The sequence below is a fragment of the Andrena cerasifolii genome, chromosome 3, assembly GCF_050908995.1.
Source record: "Andrena cerasifolii isolate SP2316 chromosome 3, iyAndCera1_principal, whole genome shotgun sequence".
In the NCBI taxonomy this organism is placed as follows: Eukaryota; Metazoa; Arthropoda; class Insecta; order Hymenoptera; family Andrenidae; genus Andrena; species Andrena cerasifolii.
The window spans coordinates 17,928,866-17,956,056 of NC_135120.1; the positions used below are offsets into that span (position 1 = coordinate 17,928,866).

At 39.3% G+C, this 27,191-nt stretch overlaps 3 protein-coding genes across 11 annotated transcripts; 1 reads left to right on the forward strand and 2 right to left on the reverse strand.

Annotated features, from left to right (window-relative positions):
* Positions 1–65: 65 nt before the first annotated feature.
* Positions 66–14,574, reverse strand: LOC143366892 (uncharacterized). 6 transcript variants are annotated; one of them, XM_076808329.1, is made up of 17 exons: positions 14,416–14,574; positions 9,582–9,715; positions 9,438–9,495; positions 8,847–8,917; positions 8,259–8,435; positions 7,673–7,771; positions 6,495–6,593; positions 5,920–6,018; positions 4,139–4,237; positions 3,932–4,030; positions 3,757–3,855; positions 3,582–3,680; positions 1,641–1,739; positions 1,457–1,555; positions 1,275–1,379; positions 762–1,021; positions 66–606 (listed from the first exon to the last, which is right to left on the reverse strand). In XM_076808329.1, exons 2-17 carry the CDS (start codon positions 9,688–9,690, stop codon positions 523–525), a joined length of 1,755 nt encoding a protein of 584 aa, XP_076664444.1. In that variant the 5' UTR covers positions 9,691–9,715; positions 14,416–14,574; the 3' UTR covers positions 66–522. The 6 variants fall into 6 exon arrangements, with proteins under 6 accessions (XP_076664444.1, XP_076664445.1, XP_076664447.1 ...); XM_076808330.1 differs by lacking the exon at positions 7,673–7,771; XM_076808332.1 differs by lacking the exon at positions 3,932–4,030.
* Positions 14,575–16,134: 1,560 nt separating this feature from the next.
* Pain (transient receptor potential cation channel family member painless) lies at positions 16,135–20,480 on the forward strand. Of its 4 annotated transcripts, none has more exons than XM_076808308.1 (3): positions 16,136–17,130; positions 17,189–18,289; positions 18,828–20,480. In XM_076808308.1, exons 1-3 carry the CDS (start codon positions 17,031–17,033, stop codon positions 20,405–20,407), a joined length of 2,781 nt encoding a protein of 926 aa, XP_076664423.1. In that variant the 5' UTR covers positions 16,136–17,030; the 3' UTR covers positions 20,408–20,480. The 4 variants fall into 4 exon arrangements, with proteins under 4 accessions (XP_076664422.1, XP_076664423.1, XP_076664424.1 ...); XM_076808309.1 differs by having other exon boundaries at positions 16,141–16,445; XM_076808310.1 differs by having other exon boundaries at positions 16,160–16,295.
* Positions 20,404–27,169, reverse strand: LOC143366890 (gamma-tubulin complex component 2). Its single transcript, XM_076808317.1, has 17 exons — positions 26,899–27,169; positions 26,568–26,738; positions 26,344–26,488; positions 26,095–26,266; positions 25,880–26,023; positions 25,644–25,798; positions 25,421–25,549; positions 25,165–25,341; positions 24,918–25,092; positions 24,642–24,835; positions 24,360–24,570; positions 24,118–24,286; positions 23,697–23,871; positions 23,478–23,621; positions 22,697–22,774; positions 21,516–21,676; positions 20,404–21,415 (listed from the first exon to the last, which is right to left on the reverse strand). The coding sequence occupies exons 1-17, from the start codon at positions 26,949–26,951 to the stop codon at positions 21,331–21,333; spliced, it is 2,538 nt and encodes an 845-aa protein (XP_076664432.1). The 5' UTR covers positions 26,952–27,169; the 3' UTR covers positions 20,404–21,330.
* Between the last annotated feature and the right edge of the window lie 22 nt (positions 27,170–27,191).

Consider the following 27,191-nt stretch of genomic DNA (forward strand, 5'->3'; position numbering starts at 1 on the left):
TCTATATCAATATACACGTTATAGCGATAATCTGTGTAATGGATTCAACGATACACGGTTTAACATGTTGATAAATAAATAAATTTTTATTTCATAAGCTCAAGCTTGTTCAAAAGAAAATTTCTCTAGATTATCTGTATCATTATTCCCAAGCAGGCAATAAAAACAGATTCGCATGTATTGAAATACACTTTGCATGTAGAAGGTACGAATTTTATATAAAAGTTGCATCGTCGAACTTAGCATGCATTTAAACGATAAAAGAGTAAGCTGTTACTGTCTGATATTAAATACTTGTTTATATTGATATTGTATTTTGAATACAATATCATTTCATCAAAATACTCTTATGCTTTCTTTCATAGCACCTAAACAGCAGCACCAAGTTTCGCGGTCAGTTCTGCAAAGCGTTAAAAAAAATCGTCATTCAATGATGAATCAATATTACTGTTATAGCGGTCGTATGTAGGTTTGCTATCCCAAGACAGGATAATGAAAGCCGATTCCAGCAAGGCTTTCGCGTTAATAAACAACGTCCTTCAGGTTGCATATATACGGCGAGTGTCTAATGCCAAACGAATGTGCAGGGGGAATGTCGAGAACTACCTGTAAATGCCAATTTGTACTAGTTTTACAAATATTTCTTTAAGATTCAATTACTGTTACCGAAGAAGAATTGAATAAGGAAACTTGTGTCGAACAAGGATATTCTTTAGAGCGTCTTGATTAAACATTACAGGTGAGAAGGAAACTATAAGTACTTTTTCTGGGCAGTGAGCTCCTGGTCCCGGAATCTGCGACTGATCATCGGGCAGCTGATAGCGAGCACTTATGCTATAAGCGGGACTCTTTGCCCTAACCGCATCCGGCTTCACGGCCTCGTACGTTCCAGGTCCGGGAACCAACACACGATCGTCCGTGAACACCTTCTGTCTACCGGACATTGAATAAGCTGGTGCAGTTTTTTTGTTGCCCTCCTTCGTCCCGCCGAGAGCGGAAGGAATATTGTAAACGTTTGGGGCTGAAACAGAAGAAGATACCAAAGGGATAACTTAAGGGAGATTACACAACAATTATCCATGATTATGATTACGATTTACTTTCGAATGAACAAGTTGTCATGTCAATATATATAATTCTTGCAGGCAAGTCCGAATGAAATTTACCGTGTGGGGAACTTAGAGGAGACACGATTATTCTATCCAGTCGTTAACAGCACAATGCAAAGTAATATTAAAGAAGCAGATGTGAAAATGTAAATGCTTTGGATTCACCTGGTATGTCGTTCGATCTGTTTACATTTGTCCTAAGGCCAAAAGTAAATCGCAATGCTTTTTCCAATAAAAGCATAGCTTTTTCTGGGCTGTATTCGCCGGGACCTTTAAACGAGACATTATATCTATTGAACTTATTTTTAAGAAGATGAATAATAATAGATTCCAAAGCTTTGCTATACCTGGCACAGAATCCGTTTCATGTGGCTCGGTCTTAACTCCAAAGCTGTACTGAGGAGATTTGTTCAGATTTACCTTTTCTGGATGGTAACTCCCAGGCGCTATATTAAAATAACTTTTAAGTATACTTGTACGTATCTTTTAAACTCTGATTAACATATAGCGAGAAAATATCATATTGCTTACCAGGTACATCATTAGGTTTCTCAACGAATGCCTTTAAACCGAATGAGTAGTGCGGAGATGTATCTAAATTGAATTTTTCTGGACTATAGGTGCCAGGAGCTAAAAAATTAAAATTGAAGAATAATAGTACTCGCGTAAAATAATTGAGAAAATAATTCAGCAATGATATTAAGCCAAAGCAAGTACAAGGAACAGGGCGCCGGCGCGAGGCGGGTTCAGCGCGTTCCCCGACTCTGCGCTTTAAAAGGCCCTGCGGTCCACGAAAAGCTCATCGTAAATTTTGTGGGGCTCCATGCATAGATACTTATTCTTATAAAATTTAGAAGTGCATAGAAATTCGTTTTTTTGCCCACGTGCAATTTTGGAACCCGGCTCCGCAAAAGTTCACGTCGGCCTTGACAAGGAAGAAGCTAGTGAAATTTAAATAAAGAAAAGGCGTAAACAGCTCTAGAATGTTTTTATTAAAATTAATTCATCGAAAGCTGCAGCAAAATTCTGCATTGCGTGATAAAGGATATTAGGTAGCTTGTTAAGAGTGTCGTCTCATTTTTATAGTCCGAATCGATCGAAGCGTCCCTCGTAAACTGACGGACGCTAATGAAACTACTGCGGTGGGTAAAAAGAACTTCTACCGTGACATCTTCCAGTACTGTGTACACGAATTTTTTCTGAAATTTGTTCTCTTTCTATCGAGATGTCTCGAAGGAATGCGGCACGAGAGTTGCGTCTAGCGTCAGAGCCTCGCTGAACGTAAAAGAGGATAACAATAATAATGAAAGATAGAGAGGTCCGGAAGTGAAGTTAGGAAGGATGTCGATAAAACAATAACTACTAATTGGCGTATCCATATCTTTTTATTTATACGTAGAATGATATAATATTTTGTACAATCAATGTGCAATTTCTTTGTACAAAATATTACATCATTCTACGTATAAATAAAAAGATATTGATACGCGAATTAGCTATCAGCATGCATTTTCTTTACATTTCTGGGTACTCATGGAAAAGGGTATTTTATTCGTGACTCGTCGAATAAACTGATTCATCCGTGGCACTTCAAATAAAGATAAAGCGGTTGATTTTTATTCGACGAGAGATAAAGATTAAGTCTCTTTTATTTGATACGTTATTTAAATAATTCTTTATTTAGATAATGCTCAATTCTGCAAAAACAGTATTAGAGGAAATGCGGCAACAGCACGATACGACTCCCAATACGTATCGGCAGCTCCTACGGGCGGTATTCACAGTCGCTTCTTAAGCTTAAGATCACCTTTAAGCATTAAGCATCCTCTAGACATCTTCCAGAGCAGTAGATGATGCCTAATGCTTAAGGTGATCTTAAGAATAAGTAACGACTGTGAATACCGCCCTATGTCTTTCCTACATTTATCGGCAAGCTCGGATTTTCCACTGGTGCTGGTGCTACGTGGCTCGAATATATACCATCAGCGCTGCTGACGGAGAATTGTGTCCACAGCACACAATTCATAAATTCATTATTAGGACAGTGTTTATTAGCGTTTAAACGCACCAGACCACCCTGCATGGATGTCTACTGGAGGCAACTACAACCGCAAAAACATCTTTCTTGTCGATTCCCGGACGAAAGTTGAAAAATACGGTATGTTTGCTACATCGCGAATACGTACACCCTTTTCTTAGCTTACGGGAGCGTACGCTCACACCTCGAGGCCCAGTGAGACGGCACTCTTAATCACCGCCATCAGCTGGGATATCGTTGGGCCTATGCAAGTACTTTCTGTTACCATAACTGACATAAGGTTTATGTTCCAAATTTAATATTTTCTCTGGATGATAATCAGCAGGGCCTACCGAAGCAATCAAAACATTAGTTCTCATCTCTACAGATTGTTAAACCTATACCGACTGTATTTCCAGAATAACTAATTCCAGTAGCAGTCCAAATAAATTCACCTGGATTGTCATTGGCCTTTTCCGGCGACCCCCTCCCAGTTAAACTATACCGAGGCGCTCTATCAAAATTTACTTTCTCAGGACTGTACGCTCCGGGTGCTTCAACAGAAATAAAATTCAACCTGGTAAGAATAGGGTAAATGTGCTCCGAGACATGTTAAGCTTAAAAATTCACCTGGATTGTCATTGGCCTTTTCCGGCGTCCCCTTTCCAGTTAAACTATATTCAGGTGCTCTATCAAAATTTACATTCTCAGGACTGTAGGTCCCAGGCCCTTTAACATAAATCAAATTCAATTTGGTAAGCATAGACTAAACGCGCTTCGACACACGATAAGCTTAAAGATTCACCTGGATTGTTGTTCGGTTTCTCCTGCATCCCTTTTCCCGTTAAACTATATTGAGGCCCTCTATCTGAATTTACTTTCTCGGGACTGTACGTTCCGGGCGCTACCATGAAATTAAATATCAAATGTTAAAGGCAGTAACAACTAAATGATAAAGTAGCCAATTAAAATAGTAACAAGTCTATAAGAAATAATAAGCGTTTACACTGACCTGGATTGTCGTTCGGTTTCTCAGATGGCCCTCTACCAGTAAAACTATACTCAGGACCTTTATGCAAGTTCACTTTCTCTGGACAATAATCTCCCGGTGCTACAAAATTGTTTTCGTGTTATTTACATTTACCGAAATGATAAAATGAAATTTAAACTCACCAAAAGACATTTCCGCTATAATGCAGTTATTATTTAAATGGCTTGGGAGGGGGGGAGGGGGAGAAGTTTCTATTCTTTATCTGCTTAAATCTTTATTTGCTGTGCAGTTCTTGACTCGTCCATATAAATTATGAACTGTCAACCAGTCAACTGCGTGACACTGCGTCGCCGGAGTGTCAACGGCGGGGAGAGGGTACACGCCACGCATGCGCGTGATGATGCCGTAACGTCAAACCAATGGACGCCAAGGTCGCCAAGATAGGTGTTGACACTGCTGACTCCAAATCAATCGACGCCAAGGTTTGTTTTCCTCCGCCCGGAGACACTCCGGTAACCTATTTCCCAGTGACGCTGCACATGACATTTTAGGAGACTCCAAAAACTATGCCGGTTTTTGCAAAATTACACTTTTATAGTATTTCTCATTTAATCTAGATCTTCGTTTTACAAAAATCGAGAAAGGTACATCTATTGAATGTATGTACAAAGTTTGAAGTAAATGGGATGAATGGTTTTTGAGATATCATACTAACCAACTCGACAAACATCGTTTTGAGAAAGACGCTTTTAAAGTTTTAGGTACTGTTATTTTTTAATAAATTTTTTTTTAAATGTTGCCTAAATACGTACATATATAAATATGCCGCTCCTTCTCAGGCTGTCAAAGTAGGGAGACCCTTAAACCTTAACCCGACGGGAGGCGCACTCCATATTGTAACTCAGGTTGTCGCTACCGGGTCAAAAATACCCAAAATTGAAACGTAAAAAACCACGGTTTCAGAATATTTTTTTTTAACTTTGTAATTTTCATGTTAAAGTACAGTGCTTTAAGACTCAAACAAAATTGATGAAATATCTTAAAATCTTTATTAAAGTTCTTTAAAAAATTGTAACAAAAACTCAAACAGTCTTCATATTTTCGCAACTAGCGCCTCTGTGGTAAATGTTACCCAGTAGCGCCTCCCGCCGAGTTAAATAATAACTGCATTATACCGGAAATGGCTTCTGGTGTGTTTAAATATTTTTTCCAAGATCTGCATGAAAACTATTACCACTTCGGTAAATGTAAACACGAGAAGAATTTTTTAAATTTAAAAAAAAAATGAGTATTTCAAATGTCATTCAATTTCAAACATTTTTTGCGCTGAATTTGTGCTTGCCTAAGGCAACTTCCGCGCACTATTCCATTTCGAGTTTAAAAAAAAATTGGAATTCGACCCACTCTAGTACACATAACTGGGGCCACTTCAACAATTTTAAATTCTATTGCATGTAATCAGGGCCTTCTCTATAAAGGGGCCCGGATGCAAGAAATATTTTGGGACCCTACACGATTTCTCCGCGGTAAAAAATCATAACATCTTTTCACGAAAAAAGGATAATAACAACAATAAAGAAAAGAAAATAAAAGAAATTAGCATTAAGATATTTAAATGTATGACTTTCTATTGCCATATCATTAATAATAGTAGATTGTAATATTAGAAATTATATTCCAATTTCTTTTTCTGTGCTGCATGTACCCGGTGCTGCGATTGAAATATTCCACAGAGGGATCACTTATAGGGCTGTATCAGTCGAGGAGCTTATTAAAATGAATGTAAAAAAAGAATAACATACCAGGGGTGTTGCCAGGTATCTCTGCACGACCCTTTCCCGTAAGACTGTATTGAGGACCTTTGTCCAAATTGAATTTTTCAGGACTATAGGTGCCGGGCGCTACAAAATTAAATAACCATGTGCTGTGTGTGTTATTACTCAATTATTTTATCACTCTGGTGACTGATAATACAAAACTTGGAACCCATATCTGGTGTTTACTTGGAATTTGAAACAGACATGTATACAGGGGCGGATCTGTGTGTAGGCAAAGTAGGCTGCAGCGAAAGAAAGTGGGAAAGGTTTAAACACAGAAGCTTCAGACAACTTTAAAAGCAATTCACTACTTTTTCATATAGCGAACTAGCTTATTGAATTAATTTTGAAATTGTCTCGACTCTTTTAAATTAAAATATTTGATGATATTTCACGGGAAGGGAGGCAGACTGTTTAGCCTAGAGGCGCTAAATCTCCAAATCCGCCCCTGCATGTATATTGTGTTCTTTATTTTTTAAAAAATGCCAGAGATATTAAAACGACTAGCAGCAGCGATTCGGTCAGCAGAGTGTTACCAATGTGTATGTATTAATATTAACCTGGGGTATCGCTTGGCTTCTCGAGAAGTGGCCTAAGTCCGAAGCTGAACTGCGGCGTATTGTCCAATCTTACCTTTTCTGGGCAGTAAGTCCCGGGTGCTGATGCAATAGAGGGAACATTGGTTAATTGGTTAATAAATATAATTACCCTGGCGTTCTATGGGGTGATCCACTTTCCTTGATCACCTTATGGTATAGGTTTTCCTATACGCGCCTGGACGCAGCGTTAAGAAACTCAAAGTCGATTTTCTTGAAAATGAAACGCGATATCAAAAATGTTACTGTTTCTTTTCGACTTATTACAAGTAAATAAGTGGAGAAAAAGGAATACAATTTGTCGATATTGCGCTTCATTCTCGCGAAAATCGGCTTTGAAGTACTTGACGTTGCGTCGGTGAGACCAAAGTAAGTGAACGACCCCGTATACCTGATCTAATCGCTTGTACTCTTTATCATTCAGCTGGAGTAATCCAGAAACATTCTACGAACGTTAATATTCCGAGCATTTCATAACGTAACTCAAGTAAACATCTCGAGTGCAAGCTGTTACACATGCAATAAAACGCAATTACTTGCTCCAAGCACTGTCCATCTACTGCGCTCTACTTGCAAAGGTATTAACAGTCTACTAGAAAGAGGAAGTCGAAGGAGCCAGAGATGCAAAATTAATCGTTTACCAAGCTACACTTGCGAAAAGTAAAATAAAAAGCTGGTTACGTATATAACTACAGGGGTACAACATTAGGATTCGTTGTATATAAGTTTGATCGAATACCTAAGGTTTAATAAATCTTATTCTTCAAGGATCGACTCTCCTTCTTAGGCAATCGCTAACTAATGATCAGTTGTATAGGGGCTCCTTCCTAAGGCAGCGTTCTCTCGTCACGATACGTTTACGTTTTACAATCTATCGACGGAAAGTCATTGCCGAAGATACTTATTACGCGCGGCGAGCGCGTTTCATCTAGGGTTAGAGAAGAAGTAATTAAAACAGCTCCGACCGACTTTCATCGCGGCTACCAATAATCCTCGCAGAGTCAACTAAAGTGGTTCGCTTTTTAGGTTCACCGAGGATTACCTTTGCTTGTTAAGGCTACGATTAGTCGTTTATCGATTAGTGGGATAGAAGAAAAGGTAGATTCGCATGGCTGCAAGTCTTATCGTGGTTTTGTAGTTACCAGGAATTTCGCTCGGTTTCTCCAGTACAGCTTTCAAGCCGAAGCTGTACTCGGGTGCTTTGTCGAGATACACCTTTTCGGTGCAATAGTCGCTCGGTGCTACGATTAAGATTCAATTATCGAACAATTTGGATCAGTAACGAGTACGGGCATGGCTCGAGATAAATGCCACGCGGAACGGTCGCCAAAGTGGTGAAAAGAAACAGGAAACACAACAGAAGTTTCATTTAGAACTTACCTCAAGCTTGCCTCAAGCTTGCGAAGGTAAATGATTTTTCGAAAATTTAATACTGTGACCCTAAAACGATCTTGGCATAGTAATGTCTTTCTTTTATTAATAACAGATACTGAATGGAAAGTAAGAGAAATCAGTTCTGACGTGTTTCTCCGTATCTCTCAACAATTAGAAGCAACACGTAGGAACAGTTACCTATTCCGCGCAATGTTTATCTCGAGACATTCTTTAGATAACGACGACTGACGCAACAAATTCAGGTTCCTTAACGGAGATATTCTTTTCCCTTAAATCGTAGGTACACTTTCTGTTGCGAATATAGAAACGCAAGTACGCGGAACGTGTGCTCACCAGGCGTGCAGCTGATCTTCTCAGTCTGGGTTTTAATGCCGAACGAGTATTTCGGCGAGTTGTCTAGAATGATTTTTTCAGCCTTCTCTGGATTGTAGTCACCAGGTGCCGGTGTCAATTCCTGTTTCGTGGATTTCGCGCGGCCGTGCAGAGACGACGCTGGTGCTGCGTCTTTTCCTGCAGGAAAAGAAGAATGATCCATGCAATGTGCGTCTGGTCGGTTCTAACATGAGAGCAGAGGGTGTAACTCTGATAAAACCGATTCGAGCCGTTTAATGATACCATACGTAAATAGTTACGTTATTAAAAATAGAGTGCATCGAATCGGTGGAAACGCGAGGAGCTTCTCAGAAGCGCATAAATTATTAAATGGAAAGTGAAGGAATTTCGTGAATGACGCCCATTAGGAGGCCTACATTCTTGTAGTGTATTACCGCTCTGGAGTTTGATCGATACTTCATCTGTATGGCGGAATGACGCTGCTCGCAGCATTCGCTTCGCGTTATCACTTTAAATAAATCCCCTACATAGCTTCTAAGACGTCGATACATTTCTACTTTACGATAACTCTGTAATTAGCGTCTTCACCTTTTGCGCTCAGTCCAGAAACGTTGTACTGGCCAGGTCCTGGGCCGGGGCTGTCGTTCTTCGCCGAGTGCCTAAAAGATTTTAAACAAATTTAGTTCAATCGGTCGATAGTATGCCCGAATACATTCTAATGGTACTCGCAAGCTACGTTTACTTAATCCTGCAATTATTGGGCTCGAAACGAAGGGAAGATTAGGTGCGTTTCTGAAGGATTCAAAAGGCTAAGGAATGTAAAGTGATCATTGCAAATGAATGATTACTCAGACAGCTTTGTTGCTTAAGGATACGTTCTCGTGTAATCCCTTCAAACATTTAAGATGTTTTTTTTAAAGAAAATTGTAACACGTAGGTGTTTTGGTAGTAAGTCTTTTTGATATTGATTTATACATATTTTAAGATAAGAAAAGAAATATATGTATGTTACAGTCTTTATGTTGTAATATGTTAATTGAAATCTAATGCTTCGACAATACAGTTGCAGTTCCTTCGTTCTATTGGACTACTTATATTTATTATAAATTTATTTTCAACTTCCCATCTTCGAAATTTCGATACAGGATTATCGACTTTAAGAAAGTATGCTCGCTGTACCTGCTGCCGAAAGAAAAGGCGGGTGCTCTGCCTCGCTTCGAGTCCGTCGCGGTTTTCCCTGAAAGTTCGAGACACGTTTGATACTTATGAATCTTAACGAGCAAACAACGCAAACATGCAATGCCACTGCAGTTTTACATTTACCAATTAGTGGCGGCAGAGTGACGCAGGCAGGACCTGGGCTGCTGTACTCAGCAGCAATGGGACCACGTCTCTTCGTCGGCGTCCATGATCTTTGAGTCATACCACCCATTTTCCTCTCACGATACAACTTTATCCTTAAAAAAGAAATCTAACTTTTAACAACGATTTAATTAGAGCTTAATCTAGATTAAGGAAGCTCGTTATTAAGCGGCTTAAAGGGGCATTCTACCGTGGTGGTAGAACAGTGCAAAAATCGGCACAGCAAGGCTAATTTGAGGAACTGTTTGCAAAACTTTAAACGCGTTTTTCTCAAAACGGTGTTTCAGAATAGCGGTTGCCACGATATCTGAAATTCTACTAGACCAATCGGGCCCATCAGCAGATGTGTCGCTATCGTCCCTAGTAGAATTAGCTCAAAATATTTTTCTTTTCTAATTTTTGTTTAATTTTATAGCCGGAAGGAGACGAAGGAACATCGCAAAAGTCGGCACTTCATGTTCAAATTGCAGCCATTTTAAGAATTTTTGAAATTTCAATGCAAATCTGCTACCGGCGATAGTCATGCCCGAAGAATTTAAGAATCCTTTGGGTTTTTTGTTTCAGATCAACAGAACGATCAGAATCGTGGTAACAAATGGAGCAACTTTTTTTTAAGGTGGTCGTCTCTCATGGGCTGTTGCGCCATCTTTATTGCACATTTTCAACGAAAAATAAAATGTATTTATAGTTTAAGATTTAATGAATATGCAGTAAAAATTTCAGTATAAAACTCTTTTATTGAGTCCATAAAAAAATTCCTGAAAAAAGTTTAAAAAATCGCATGTCACAGTAGAATACCCCCTTAATTAGCTCGCGAACGGTCTCCCATAATGACTAACAAGGGAACATCCCGAACCCGGAAATTCGAAAAAATCTGAAACTTTGTGAATATGTAAGGAATTTCCTCCTGATTACAACGCAATTTTTGTTTGCTGCCCAAATTAACTCTAAGGGGATGTAACTGACTCCTGAAAATCCGGTTATTTTCCGATTTTGTGTTATAACTCATGAAATATAAAATAATTTTTTGCCAAATGAGAGATCTAATTAAAACAAGTAACTTTTGTCTTAAAACTTATTTTCTATCTCTTATACTTCGCGAGTTATAAAACAAAATCAGAAAATAGCCGAATATTCAGGGGTTAATTCCACCCCCTTCGAGTGAATTTGGGCAGCAAACAAAAATTGCGTTGTAATCAGGAAGAAATCTCCTATGTATTCACAAAGTTTCAGAATTTTTTGAATTTTCGGGTTCGGGATCTTCCCTTGTAAGTACTCTGCTGCTCCTTAAGTGAAGGATTAGCCTTTAATTTCTGAACCTTGACGGTGCTCCGCTCTATTCTTAGCTTGTTCGCCAAGTGCAATTATTGAACTTTCATCGAGAAGAAGATCCGAGAGTTTACTACGCTTTTTTTTCCCTCCCCCTCTACCACTCTCCCTGCGAGATAAGAAGAGCTCCTCGGCATTGTGCAACGAACGGTGGCCTCGACAGACGGGCCACAGAAACGACTCACGAGGTACCATATAAGAATATGTCCATGGTGGGTATCCAGAATCGCCCACCATTCGGCATTGGACTGAATAAAACATGAATATCACAAATTGTACGGCGTTCAAACAACCCAAACAAATGCAGGTCAAACGGGTGACTCATGGCCTACTTATAGTATCTGCTTCATACATGCGTAACGTGATCTATAATAATTGCAACTGGAACAATCTCCCAGCAGATTTCGATTATGGAGATTTATGTGAATAAATTGCTCCTGTGCTCCAGGATAATATCAGTAAACTAGAATATTAATTTACATCTACAGATCCTAAACAGCCTTGTTAATTCTACTTACATTTGCAAGAAACGTCGAATTAAACTGTTAAAGTATCCAATTAATTATGAAATAAGTGTAATTTTATAACCATTATCTTTTCCGTTCCGAGAGAACTGTTATGAAGTACAGTGTATTAAGTGAAACTTTTGTTCCATACATTTCTGTGTAAATAAGAAACTTTTACTTTTTTGAAAGTAGAAAAAAAGTTATAGTTAAAGAGGAACGTTTATTCTGCGCTGAAGAGATTAAAGTAGTGACAAGACTTGTGACTAACTTTTATATTTCACCCTTAAATATCTGTTCAAAAATTTTATCAATGAAATATAAAGTAACTGTTAAAATTGAACTCTTAAAACAGAGTTAAAGTGTTAACGTAGAAAGTTAACTTAAAACAGAAAATAAATCATTTAAAAGTTAAAAGTTTGATAAATAACTTTGATTTATAAGAGTTAACAGTTTTATTCGACCCCTGGTAGATACCCTTTAGCTGCGGAATCTCTTTGATTGTACTCATTTCGAGGTGAAACTCAATTTCAAGTAAGACAATAGTCATATGTCTTACCAAAGACATACGTGGTGGCGAACCTTTGGCTAGCTAATGGTACCATTACCAATTGATATTAAGAAGTAAGAATTTTTCTACATTTTTTTGAAATTCGAACGCCTAAAATGTCGGATACTATTAGATAGATCTTTCCTCGAATTAAATAGTGGGTATATGTAAAGCCGCGTATTCACCTGTGCATTCGGCGCACATTCGGGCCGATCCGCTTGCTGGCGCACCATCAAAGCGTGCATTCGGGTCCGAACAATACCATGAAATGCACGGGTGAATACGCGGCTTAAGAATAAGTCACTTATACAACGAAGGCAAAAAAGTTGAATGCCACGCGACCGAGTTACGTCTCAGGATTATACCTACGACACGTTTCCACGATCATTGAGAATCAATCATTTGATCTCGGGCTTGCCCGATATGGCAAACACAGGGACTCTCGATCGGTCGCATAAACGGAACGTCACAGCTATACACATGTAGAACGGGGTTGCCGAGGATAATTAGTAATATAAGATAAAAGTTTGTAAAATGGTTGTAGCTCGCAAGGGAGCTTGGGTAACCCGAAAATTCTAAGTTCTTCGAAATTTTAAAATATCAATTATTATTAAGATTAAAACGCAAAAATGTGGATACACTATTTTTTCTTAATAGAAATGAATGGCTATTAAATTCATAATAATTAAATGAAACTTTATTATTTTACCTGAATGGAAATCTATTTTGTTTCTAAACACACAAACATATAAATTTCCTACTTTATATATTAAAATTATTCTTTTCTACTACTTTTGATTCTTCGAAGCATCTTAGTAGCATTTCTGATTGGCCCATAGTATTTCCAAGTTGGGAATTAGTCGGCCACCAAAATGCCAACAATAAATGTTACTAGGGCAAAAACACCCCAAAAATAAGAAAGTACACCTTAACCTTCAATTGCGAAACGCAACTCTAGACTATGTACAATACATATACTTCTGTTTGTTTACAATGCGTCAGCGTTTGCCCTTGAAAGGCGCTGATTTCGTCTTCCACGAATCGCCCGCTGTATTCACTCTTCTTTTGGTTATACAGAGTGCGAGCTCGCGTGTCGTGCACACGTGTCTCCTAATCGCCTATCACAAGGCTTTCATCTCCGTATTCGGATAATGAACACTTCTGCGCGCATCCACCCGTATGCAAATAGGGAATTCACCATTTGCATTCGTCCGTGCATGGTTGCTCCCTATTGTTTGGCACTGTACGAAAAGGACACGCTTTCCGCAGCCTCTGCTTCATTGTACACACGTACAATGAAAATGGCGAACAGATCTGCCCGGATTGGCGACCAGCGAACCACCCAATTCCATTTTCGTTCGGAACTTTCTAAATGGCGGTATTTTGTATTGAAATGGATTCTTAAATTAGATTTCCTTGGGGACAGCGACTTCCTTGAGTTAGACTCACGGAGGATTTAATAATTTATAGGGTTCGATTATGGACTCAAAGCACAAACGAGTTAGTTAAATTATCGTTATTATCGTTATCTGTCGTAATATCGCGAAACCGATTATTTTTCAGCGGAGTATCGTTTCTATATTTGTGTTATCAACTGACAGTCGCATGCCAAATTCTCGAGGCAGTTTTTGAAATTATTTCGCAGGAGTGCAGCGCGAAATCGCAGAATTTGCATATTTAACCGGGTGAATTGCCGATCGTTATCGAATAATGATAGGCAACAAGTGACAAATTACCATTTATGTACATGTGCCTTGGTAACGATACCGGCAGTGAATTCCATTAATACGGAGCGATGACATAATATTTGTGTACAACGCGCTCGATTACTCAGGATTACTCATCGCCGTTTCTTACCGTAAAGGTGTATGTAATTTAACTGGAAATATCCTTGACGATGACGCGGTAGATTAATCCTAATTTCTGAATGAAAAGTGAAATGCTGTACTGCCTCGATTAAATCAGATAATAAGGTGAGATCGTTTTATCTAATTGCCTTGAATGTTATATAAATGAGGATTTCATAAAAAATCCTACAGAATTATAATTTCAGGCACAGTCGGAGTTGTGAATAATTATACTCCCAACAATACAGAACTTGTATCACAGACTCAATAGTTGCAAGTATATTCATCTGTCGATAATATACCTACAAACTAACTACAAAAATTCTCTAAATTATAATATGTAGCTAGATTTTACAAATGAAAGTCACCCCGCGTAAGGAAGAATTTATTAAAAGAGTTCAAGACACTTAGTCGTGCAAGGTATTTCACATTTTACGATGTTAGTTTATGAAACGAATCGCGTCTTATCTTCGCGATTCTAGTAAATCTCTATTATCACAATCGCGAAGGTTAGATTCCATGTAATTGTTACGTTAATTGAATATAAATATATGTATATCGTTTACCTGGGGTGTTCAAAGTCCAACGATGATTCGAGAGGAGCAGCAAGGTAACTCGTTGAATCACAGATCCCGTTTATCGGAGAAACACGACGCACTGATGATAACAGTTACAGATCACACCTGCACGCGAGACGCACTACGTGTGACTGAAGCTGCCGCGTTGCGTTTGCCGGCATGGGCATCTACCCCCACCATAGCCGTCGCATCTACGCTTGCCGACACTCGGCGCATGCGCTCTCTGCTTATAGTAGTCTTTTAAATTTTAAATCACTTTCGTCCTTTTTAATCTGTTTGCTGTCGCATTAAATGTTTATAAAAACAGAATATAAAACAGCATAAAAATTCAGGGAAGAAGCAAACTACTATATACAATTTAAATATGAATACTGGATTTATAATAATAAGAAATTATGATCCTTCACTGTTTCGCAAGTCATGGCGCGCTTCAATTTTAATTTTTTGAAATTGGAAGTAGAGGACGACATCGATTTCTAAATGCAAAATAAAGTACACTGCTTCAGTTTCGTAGGAGGAATTTGGTAGTTTTGAACAAAGTTGGGCATTAAATAAATAAACAATTATTTAAATAACGGATCAAATAAAAGTTACTTTCACTTTAGATTATTTTACGAATAAAGTTAATTCTTTATTCGACACATGAGAAATGATTTTGTTAACATTTATTCGTTATTCAAAATTTTTGTTTGAATAAAAATTTTGCCCATCTTCGGTTTTGAAATTGAAATGATTATTATGGTTCCATAGTATGGTTTTCTGCGGGGAGTATCGTAGAAAGTAATCATGCATTTTGGAAAGTTACGTTAAAGATATCATTGAAAAAGTATCACCTTGGCTCCTTTATTGGACATACTTGATTTCGCAACCCACGCACCCTAACGCTCTTACTCGCCATCCTCGACACTTTCGGCCTTGCGGTGTCCTGTCCTTCGAGTAAAAGTCAGCTAAAATTAGGGGCCTCGTCATGGATGACGATACGTAGAAGTGAATGTAAGACCTACTTCCGCTTTTACAAATTATTGAAGGTATAGAAAAAAAACTTGGTACCGTTTGTACCATCGACCGCATCGACTACGATGTCAATCAATACGCCTCTATTGCCTCTGTCGCCTTTATCTTAAGTCGACATCGCAACAGCAGAGAAATAATTCTGATAAAAACGAACGAGCCTCTCAAATCTACCAGAAATTAAATACTTCCACTCCAACACGAGTTACTTTAATTTTATTTTAAAATTACTTTAATAGTTTTACGCTTAAGGATTCAATCGACTAACTTTGTATTATTACCTAATTAAAAATTAACCCTCGTTTATCACACCTACTTTTTCGAACGTCGTTGTCACACTGGGTCAATTTGACCCTGCCACCAATTTGCAATCGGTTGTTATTTAAAAATTATTTGTTAAATTATGTCTAAAAAATTCTGAGATAAAGTTTGAACATTGTAGAATATATGCCTATCGTTGAAAGTTGGCATTTAAAGTGTCATCATGCTTGAAAATAAATCTGAAGCAATAAGAGTTCCGACAAAAAGTTTTTTTGCTTAAAAAATTGCAGGGTCAATTTGACCCAGTTTGACAACCGAGGGTTAAGAAATTCTGCTCGGAGAACGCCCCCTCGTAATTTATTTCCAGCTTCGTTGGGCCCATTTTAATCCTCTATTCAATTAACGCCCTCCAGAAGCACAGGCTCTTCGCTGTCAAAAGCAGCACTGTTACGACCACTGCCTGACACTTGATCGTTCCCCTCTCCTTCCACGCTGACATCACTATGCAGAGAACTGGTCAGCAGAGCGGCTTAGTCTGCTCGGTGGCAGATAGAGTACATCGAGGGATACGCATTTTCTTCGCATCGTCATTTCAGGTGAACGTTTAATCCCCGGGCGGAGAAAGTGCTGGAGGATATCACTGAAGCTTCGTACTTCGCCTGTGCATCGAAATCATTAAAATAATTCCAACATCCTCATAAACGAGCCTCGACCATCAAGGCAATTGAAATAGCTCGCGTTGAAAGGTGTGTCATTTCATACAGAACGCTTAAGCTCTTATTATCATGCCTGTGCACAACGATGCATTCGGATACAATTGTTCTCAGCTTCTCATGCATTTAGCCAATAATACCTTTGTTCAGGTAACAAGCAAAGTGTGATTTATTATCAGTACTCCACGAGAAATTCTCAACATCAATTTCAACCTGTTTGAATCATTAATTAACCACATCGTGTACGGAATTTACCGTGAGAAATTCTTCTACCTCCTGGGTAACCAAGCACGAGGGATTACTGGAGCACAGACAATTAGCATAAATCAACCAGCGGCGGCTGTTTTAATTCCAAGATAGAGTGATTGATCTCGTGCATAGTTTTACAATGGAAATTTGATATTCTGCGGGTGATAACGGCGCTAGTAATATCGCCGGCGTTATTGTGCTAGACATCTGCCGTTCAGGGTCCGCGTTAATTTGAACTTGAATTAATGCTAACGGCAGGAAACACGTCCGGACAGTATTTCTGTCGTTCTGCATGATAAATATCTCGGTCGAGCGTCGGACTCCGCCGGTCTTCGTTGAATTTCTGTCGCAAATGGACTTCGTGGAAGCATGGACGAATATTTGCAGAGCGACGCTTTCGTTGCAATATGCTCTAGTGACGTTAGAAGGCCGCGATCGCGCGATGACGATTTATGTCTACCCACGCAAGGTGCCCGACGTGCTTCTCGCAAAGTATAATCACTCTGTCCACTCTAACGATTTTTCAGGCACTAGCATGGATCCCGAGGACGAGTCCTTGCAGATGCAGCTGCTGCACGACTACACTCCGAGGCCCCTGAGGTCGCAGATCATTTACAAGCAGCTTCTGGACAGCTTGCGCTCCAGGGATTTCAGGTACTTCAAGAGCCTCGTGGAACAGAGTCTGAAGAAGCAACCGCCCAGCATCAACATAAACTACGCTTATCCAAACCGCTCGGACGAGACGTGCCTGGACATCGCCTGCAAGAATGGCCTGCCGGAGTTCGCCAAGCTCCTGCTGGAAAAGGGAGCGAAGGTGAACAGGGTGAACGAGGCTCACAACCGAGGGCCGATCCACTTCGCCACGAGCAACGGGCACACGGAGGTCCTAGCCGTGCTCCTGGACGAGCCCACCATCAATCCGAACCTGGAGGCTGGACAGCAAACGGCCCTGCACATGGCGGTGAAGAAGAACGACCTGATATCCGCGGGGCTGCTGCTGGAGAACGGCGCGAGTCCCAACATCCCCAATAACAAAGGCGTGACCGCCCTCCACATGGCGGCTATGAAGGGTCAGAGGGACATGGTGGACCTGATCCTGCAGAAGTCCAAGCACGCGCTAGATCTGGACAGTTACAAGGACTATAAGAATCAAAGTACTAGGGACGTGCTGCTGAAGAACCTGCCCGATGTTCCTCTTCCCACTGTTCAGAAAAGGAGCGTTAATGTCCACGACCTCAAGTACTACTTGAACGCCAACGACGAGGTGAACTTCCTCAAGTGCCTGGGCGCTGTTCCGAACGACGTGGTGAACAACGTGGCTGAAGATCTCATCGAAATGGCCACTCAACGGAACTTCAAAGACACGGTCACTGCGCTGCTGGAGAGAGTCCAAGGGGTTGGGTGTAATCTGAAGAAAGCTGCGCATATAGCCATTCGACGAGGCTCGCCCGAGATTCTACGTCAGATATTGAGTAGGGACGCTGAGATCGACAGCAGCGATTTGCTCTTGAGCGCCTGTTTAGAGCTGGGCATACCAGGAAAAGGAGACTCGGAGAGCGTGTCCGATCGCTTGGAGTGCTTGAAGCTGATCCTCGACAGGGACGACGTGGATGTTCGACGCACGGACAGTGGGTACCACCAAATCGATCACTCTTTTCCCTCGATGTCTGGAATTTTGTTGTAGTCCTCGGGAAATTAGGGGGGGGGGGGAGGGTTAAGTCACCATTTTCCGGATTTCGAACTTGTTTAAAAAATACACGGCCTGGAATTTTGCGATTTTAGTCTATTTTTGTGAAAATGGATTGTATTTATGAATTTTTTTCTTGAAAACTATTTGTCGGATTCAGCTGATTCCACCTTTATTTTAATCTGGACGGATCGGCCTTCCTGAATAATTTTTTTTCCGTTGCAAAATTATAGGATTTCATAAATACAATCTATTTTCACAAAAATAGTCAAAAATCGCAAAATTCCAGACTCTGTGTATTTATAAACAAATTCGAAATCCGCAAAGTGGTGACTTAAATCCCCCCCCCCCCCCTAATTTCACGAGGACTACGACATAGTCTAGTTTGAAGAGAATCCCAGACATAGAGGGAAAACCCTGCGTATATTCACCTTGTTTCCAAATAGATTATTTAACAACGACTCGATGCTAATTTCTAGGTAAAGGGAACACTCCGCTGCATTACGCGGCCAGAGCCGACTGCCGCGAGGCAGTGACGTTGCTGCTCGAGAAAGGGAGCTACATTGGCCACGCGAACAACTTTGGCGTTCCACCCGTGGCCGACATCCCCATGTCCACCTTGTCCCAGTACTTCGACGACTGTATAGAAGCTAGGAAAGAGCGAACGAACGACTACACCATCGAGTTCGACTACAAGTGTCTGATCCCCCACGACATACACTGCGAGGAAGACCAAGCCTCCACCGATGGACATAAACGCGAGATGGATGTCTTCCGTTACATCGCTGACAACAGTGGCTTGAAACACTTGCTGAAGCATCCCCTTCTGTCCTCGTTCCTGTACCTCAAGTGGCACAGAATAAGGCACATCCTCTACCTCAATTTCGCCTTCTACGTCCTCCTCTATCTACTCTTGAATACGTACATCTTGAACGCGACCTACCAGGACACGAGCGCGTGGACGAACTCGAGCGAGAAGGTCGACGGAGGAGCATCTGAATTAGATTCCGTTAGCGTTTTAAGAATCCTCACGGGTGTCGCCGTGGCGTTGCTCGCGTTGAGGGAGATCATTCAACTAATCTCCTCTCCGTGCCATTACGTATCAAACCTAGAGAACTGGCTTGAAATGGCTCTGATATTCCTGGGCTTTGCCACACTCTGCGGTGCAGGGGCCCAAGTGGCCGCCGTCACCATCCTCTTATCTGCCTGGGAGCTAGTAGTCCTGATCGGCCAGCACCCTCGAATGTCCACTGGTATCGAGATGTTCAAAACGGTGTCGATCAATTTCATGCGGTTCCTGTTTCTATATGCCTTCCTGATCCTGGCCTTCGCGCTGGCTTTCTTCGCCCTGTTCAAGGACGGCGACGACAACAACTTCCCAGACCCTGGTCACTCGCTGTTCAAGACCATCATCATGCTCACCGGGGAATTCGATGCCAACGATATACCCTTCGTATCGCATCCGATTATGAGCCACCTGGTCTTCGTGCTGTTCGTCTTCCTGATCGCCATCGTGCTGTTCAATCTGCTGAATGGCTTAGCCGTGAGCGATACAGCGGACATCCTCGGTAAAGCTGAATTGGTGGGCTTGATCTCCAGGATACGACTGGTCGCTTACGTGGAGAACGTGGCGGTTCGTGCTCCCCTCGTTCACGGGCCTCACTGTCTGTTTTGCCATGGTCTCATGCGCTCCTGGGGATGGAATCCGCTGGAGTTTCTAGTTAGGAAGATACTCCTCTTCCCGAGTTACCTGAAGAGCGGCAAGCTGAGCGTTAAACCGTATGATAGCCTGGTGGAAGCTTTCAGTTATAAGGCGCATAAACGATCGGACGAAGTCGCCAAGGATAAAGTGTTCCCTACCTTCAAAATGGACCCTCATGTTATAAAACAAGCTAAAGAGATCCTTTCGCAGAGGGGCAGAGAGTCCGATACTGAAAAGGTGATGGGTGAATTGGAGAAGATGAAAGAGAGATTAGGTTTAATAGAGATCACTTTGAATTCCCTGAAGCAGGGCATTGAGAATAATAATCTTAATGCCAGTAGAGACGATGAGAATTGAGGTGTAACTGTTTTGTTTTATTTTTGTGATGGTTAAATTATATAATAAGTTAGCGACACTATGGTAGCAGTCAGATGTTAATACTCGTCAGTCACTGCTTGTAATTACATCAGAAAAGTAGAAGCCGTTCCATCTTATTACAATATTTTTTAATTAAATTTAATAAGCTATTTAATTGTATTAAGCGTAAAACGTGTTGTTTAAATTTAACTAAAGATATTTATAAACTATTGTACAGAGACTGATTTTAAGACTGAATCATACAATGTCAATTGTACCAAGCAATCATCGCTTCGTTAGAATGTAATGCGTGTGCATGCGCTGGCAATTAAATAGTTTATCGAATTGCAATAAACTGACTATATTTCGCGTACGAAATGTAGATCGCATCATTGATTGATTAATTATCGCATAAAACCCTTCCAAATACTGCTCGCGAAATCTTTATAACATATTAAATTAAATTAGTAATTGTAGAATAAATAAAATTAGTATTCCAACTATTTAATAGAGAATACAGTTATCACTGGCTTTAACGACGCGTAGTTCTTACAAAAATAGTCCTAGCATGAGTATTTTTCCTTCGGATATGCAATATAAATCTTCTATTGTTAGAAAATACATTTTAATTTTGAAATGTACAAAATAGGTGACCGTCGATAACAATCTTACGCTTATACGTCTACGAAGTGACAAAAGGCTGAAAGAATCTACATAGCTCTCAGTCTGTAACAGTAACAATGCTTTACATAACTAAACTGATCTTAAAGAAACTTCGGTATCAGATCAACTTCTGTGGACGTTTCGATATTGTATACAAATATTTATTTGATGAGACTCATTTCACAATTTTCATTGTTAAGAAACTATACATAAACTTACGGATAAATACGGACGTCCTACCTCGAGTAAGTGTCTCTTGTTCACCCCGAGATTTCTTCTTGTGCTTCGGTCTTTTCTTTCCCACGACGTACCAAAATGTCGGTATAAAATAAGTTGAAATCCAGCCTATTTCACAATTACGTGGGTTCAGTAGTAATGCCAGAAGGATTTGTTTCCCAGATCTTTGTGAATTAAAGAATATGTGTATAAGAAATGTGTAACTCACCTACAAAAAACGTTTAGGAGTTTTTCATTGTTGTTATCGCATCCTAAATCACAGATTCTGTCCAGGAGACGTATCAATACTTGTGTAAATTTCTCATCCAGCGACAGAATTGTCTCTTCGAAACTTGCTCCTTTCTCCTTAGACATGTCTCCGTTTTCATCCTAACAAGTTACATAAAAATAATACTGTTATCTTTGCATCTCATTCAGTATATGTACCAGAACCCCTTTGTAGAACCAAGATTAAGAAGCATATATCGTAGAAAATGAATAAAACATGTACAATGAAATCTGTAATGTTTCAGTGACACATAAGATTACAAGCCAGAATATGTAAAGCGAATGCACCTTACTGTTCAAAGCTAACATACTAAATAACTCTAAATACGATTCTATAATCAGAGTTTGTAATTATTATACCGAATATGTACCATGCCACGACTTATTGATTCTCAATGTGAGATGAAATCAATATGTAATTCGCATTTAAGGAGAAACACTGCTACGAATTACATAAAGTCCAATTCTCATACATTTTCGTACAAGACAATTGAACTTTAAAGATTCTAGGGAAACTTCTGTTTTTAGATACGCTTAAACATAAAATTATATCTATATTACCATTTATGGATGAAAAAACATAATTTATGTTTAATACAAAGTCTGCATGCAACATTACCATCGACTCGAATATAATACATTAAATATTCTGGAAACAGTGGGTATTACGGGTATATAAAATAAAATATGCAAGAAAAGGATAAATTTAACATAGCATGTTCATCTCTTTTAAAATCTACTACGGTCAACCTCGAATCTTATTAATAAATATAATTACAACGTGTTCTGAGCCAGAATCTATCAGGAAATTAAGTTTCCTATAACTCCGATACTACGTGATTAATTTTAAGAATAAAATTTCTTTCACTATTACGATAATGATGATGAAAAATTGATGTACATCCCATTTATCGCAGCAATCGATGCAAGGAGCCGAATTTGTTTTCTATGAGTTTCTAGTTTTTAATATACAGAATGTCATGCGAATTTAAAAACGTATTCCTAGTAAATAATAATGTATGGATGACTCTATGTTGATCTCTGTCCGCTAGAAAATAAAAGCTTCATGATTCTAACACTACACAAATGCATAGAAGCAGAGTTATAACTTTAGGGATATACCTCGAAATCATAGACATCTTCCTGATAGGTGCCAATCATGGAAGTCAATTCGGCGTCAATGTAGTATGGGCTCATACGCTTAACATCAGCAAAATATTATGATTCAGTTCACCGCTAATCTTTATGCTTCTTACAAGCATGTAATATAGAAAGTACATTGCGCTGTATGTTAATAATAAACACGTCATGCAGACTTATCTCATATCCCTCGCAATATTAAACGCGGAACAATGTCTTGTATTTTGTATTCCGCTTAACAAAAGTATTAAATAAAACACCAGAGTAATATACCCAGGCCCGGCGCGTGATGTTTTTCTCGTGTGTGCGATAAATACTTGGCGTTTTTCCAAAAACATTTTTAAAATTAATTGCGAATAAAAAGAACAGAAAATGAAAATTAAATGAGAACCTTTCTGCAATATGATCATAAGGCATAAGCCCTAGTTCTGCAAATACAAATTTGGGTTGCTTAAAAATTTAGCTCGCATTTTTTTTAAGCCTTTTGAGCGCTTTTTTCTCTCGCGGCGCCTGCGCGCATCGCACACTTTGCACCCGCAACCAGCCTGGTCTGCATATACCTCGATTATATTCATATCTCAAATCGGCAGAATGGCTTTGTAAAAAGAACATCTATAGCACCTATCTTATGCTATAGTGAGTAACAGAGATGTTTGAAAGAATTCGAATTGCAACAAAGAATGCAACTTAGAGAAACGGTTTAACTCGTAACTTTGTACCTGTATACATTTATGGATTTACGTGTCGAGATTACGAGACTCACCTCCATAAAATTACAGAAGTCGATGCAAACGGCGCAGATAGCCGTGATGCAGCCGAGGAGATTGGGGTCTGTCAGCATGCACTCCTTCAGGTAACTATCCTGCAAGTCCTGGTGCACGCTTAAGACATCGTCCACGTTGCTCACCTAAATATAGAGTTTTAAACTTTGAAGGATGAGACTTATATACAATTATGTAAATATCATTAACAAATATCGTACCTTACTCATCTTATTTAAAAATGTAAGCCAATTTGGTTCTATAACTTCAACCATCATGTAGTATGCCAGGTGCTGAATGCAATCAAGCATCCGCTGCCGTAAAGAAAATGCTTGTCTGTACGACATTGCCACGGCATGGGTAAAAGTTTTTGCAATTTTATTACTATTCCATACCCTGAAACATAAAATCACTTTCATCATTATCTTTTTTTAAATCGCGACAATACACAGGGCCGGCGTGAACTTTTGCGGGGCAAAGAAAAGACGCATTTATATTGTACTTCTAGATTTTATAATAATTAATATCTATGTTACAGAGCCCAGCAAAATCTGCGATGAGTTTTTTGTATACCACGGGGGCTTTTACAGCACGGGCCAGGTTATGGGGAAGCGTAAAGAATTATACAGTTCATGTAACAACCTGCATAAACGTCTTTCGATGTATTTGCAATAGAACAGGTGTCTAAATAGCATTTGGTAGCAAGCTATTGCTTTTCTGTTGAGTATTAAGGATACAGGCCACTTAACATCATAATTAAATACAAACGCCTCCAAACCAGTTAAAGTCCTATCATTTTGAAAACAATACTCTGAAACAGAACATTCCATTATAAAGAATATCTAGAAAATCTAACAAAACACAGATGTTTTAGTAAAATATACCTTTCTCGTCTCTAGTCTGAATGGAAAGTATCCTAAACATCTGGAACTGAAGATCGTACGGTAGAAGCTCGAGTTTCAGGTCGTCTTTGTATGGATCTGAATCCGCGGTAGACATACGCAATGCGACTTCAAGAAGAGATGCCAATCGATGGATGACGATATCGTACATGTTTTTATTTAATTCCACTTCGCACAAATTCAGAAATTGGACCTACAATTGAACGTGACTTTGTTACGATTCCACGTGGGCTATTAATAGAACGCTTCGTCGAATAAGCTTACCATAAAATCTCCCTGGGCAAGGAGGAAATAACTTTTCACGCTACGAAGTCGTCCCATTAAATCGTTTTCATGTATAAGAACCTCTAATAAAGTTTTCGCTGCTTCGGAATATGCTCTATCAATAGCAGCTATATATTTTTGTCCGTGATGCTGATAGATCAAAGGCTCTTGTTTCCCCCATTGAATTGTTTTACCTAAATGAACGATAGCCAAGAACTTTTTATTAAACTACAATTGTCACATTGTAGTAATAACCATGTATAGAGTGTTACATACCGCATTGCCTAATCACGTTGAAATATTTCCCAGTTCTTAAAATTGTTTGTGCATGTTCATTAAGAAATGTAGGAATTCTCTCTGCTCTCATGGTGTACCTTTTCTCCCAGTAATCTGCAGAGTAATCTATAGGCAATTCTTCTCTATGAATTAATTCGTTATCTTCTACAAAAAACTGAAAAATATTAAAAAAAATTCAATGAACCATTGAAAAGAGTAGATAAAAATTATATCGACTTCTCTTTACCTCTTCATATGGATCGCATATCACACCTTTGTACACCCATTTCTCTAATATTTGCATGTACGGGACATTCGCCGTTTGTATAAGGAACAAACACAGTTCTTTAAATTTTGCCTCTCCGCTAATATTATTCGCCTGTTCGTGTAAAAGACTGAGTACTTTACCACCTTTCGCATTTGCCTGAAATGGAGTACTTCGATGCGTGAGAAGAAAATACATACAAAATGGACAAGATACAATCGAAGAGAGGTAAACTGACCTTGCATATAGTAGATGTAAGTTGGTTAAGGATAGACATCGCAATCATAGTGGGTTGGATATAAAACCACAATTTTTGTAAGTTCAATTTACCACGAACGTGCTCCATTTCCAATTGTACGACGAATAACTGGAAAATTAGGAATACCACATTATCGTACGCCGTGTGCCATTAAAAATTATCTGAATTTAAGTGTATGTCAATAATATATTACAACACATACTAAATAATCTTTTAGTAAACTCTTTATAGCTCCCCTCAAGGCGTGATTTACTTGACCATCTTCCGGTAGAACTTTTTCTTCGACAAATCTGGCTGTCATAGAGTAGTGAGAAGCGAGAGGCAATATTTGTAGTGCCATTTGTTTATAGGATATGCCTATAAATGATAATAACATAATAATACTTTACATAGCTTATGCATTCAGAGCTACGAAACAATTTTCATTTCTGTTCTTACAAACATCCGGAGATATGTTAAACGTTTTCGTTGCATATGGACTAGGTAAAGGCTCGGAAACGATGTAAGATCCATCTATACCCTTTAAGCAATATAGAAGGTCCCAAAGCAATATAGATTCTTGAGAAACAGCAGGTACGGCTTCTGTAAATATTTTGTCCCTTAGTAAACAGATCACACTTCCTTTCTCAGATTAGTTTATAAAATCTTATTACTTTGGCATGGTGCCGCGTTTAATTCGTTATAGAAGTCCCACGTTATTCGAGGCCTCTCGTGAACCCAATTGTGCTTAATTATAGACGGCTCTATTTTCTTCGAGATGGCACTCACTTGCTTATTCAGTTTCTTTTCTCCCTCCACAGCGGCTTTGATTACATTTTTACAAATCTATATTGTGCACAATATAACTCTGGTTATACTACATACACGTGCACACGGTATACTAAGAAATGAACAAGAAAAACCTGCGGCAAATCTTCCGTAGTAATCGCAGCATTCTTTGTAGAATTTGACGCTAATGCCAACGCTTGTTTAGCCAAGCAGCTCTTCAGTGCTTTATCCTCAGTTATGAGTTCCAGGACGTGGGCAAACAGACCTAATAAATCCACTCTAGAAAAACAGAAATCAACATTAATTGTCGATATCTCACATTCATAGTCAAACAAACGAATGCATAAAACTACTCTACTTCTTCGCTTTTAATTCTTCGTATTTCTGAAGGAACAATTCTGGAGTTGGAGAGCTTTTCGCCAAGTTGCGAATGCAGCTCTGAGAGGCGATGATAGTCAAAGCGCTCGCACCCGTAGGTACACCTTCTTTCTGCAATCGTTCTACATGCTTCTCTGGCGCGGACGATGACCTGTTCGACCAACACATGTACTCTTTTTACTTTTACCATGTAATTATTGCCTCTACGATGTAAAAACATTTGCTAAGCTTTGGGTAATAGGTAGTTAAACCAGAATTTTTATATATATATGTTAACGAAAACCTGTATGGAATGCTTCAATTATACCTACCCCAATATCCCAATTAATTCAACCACTAAATGATGTAACTTAAATTCACTCATTGCTGTGAATTAGTGACGGATCATTACATTGTCTCACACAAGCACTTAATCCTTTACAATACTGTGGTCACAATCCTAACCGCTAGATTTGTTAGCATTTTTAAGCTGTACATTTAATAAGAAATCGTTTCCCTAATCGTTTGAAACATTTGTTTACGCGTAGTATTATTGCAATTGGTTAGACGAGCGCGTTAGGTTAGGTTAGGTACAGCGGAGCCTGCGTTAAACGGGAATGTTACT

Coding starts and splice junctions, on each gene's coding strand:
- LOC143366892 (XM_076808329.1), bottom strand. CDS start 9,690: ATGGGTGGTATGACTCAAAGATCATGGACGCCGACGAAGAGACGTGGT. Junction 3,856..3,931: donor GAAACCGAACAACAATCCAG/GTGAATCTTTAA, acceptor TTTATGTTAAAG/GGCCTGGGACCTACAGTCCT. Junction 1,022..1,274: donor CAGATCGAACGACATACCAG/GTGAATCCAAAG, acceptor CTTCTGTTTCAG/CCCCAAACGTTTACAATATT.
- Pain (XM_076808307.1), top strand. CDS start 16,954: ATGATAAATATCTCGGTCGAGCGTCGGACTCCGCCGGTCTTCGTTGAA. Junction 18,290..18,827: donor GGATGTTCGACGCACGGACA/GTGGGTACCACC, acceptor GCTAATTTCTAG/GTAAAGGGAACACTCCGCTG.
- LOC143366890 (XM_076808317.1), bottom strand. CDS start 26,951: ATGAGTGAATTTAAGTTACATCATTTAGTGGTTGAATTAATTGGGATA. Junction 26,267..26,343: donor CTACGGAAGATTTGCCGCAG/GTTTTTCTTGTT, acceptor TGCACAATATAG/ATTTGTAAAAATGTAATCAA. Junction 22,775..23,477: donor ACTTCTGTAATTTTATGGAG/GTGAGTCTCGTA, acceptor GCTGATGTTAAG/CGTATGAGCCCATACTACAT.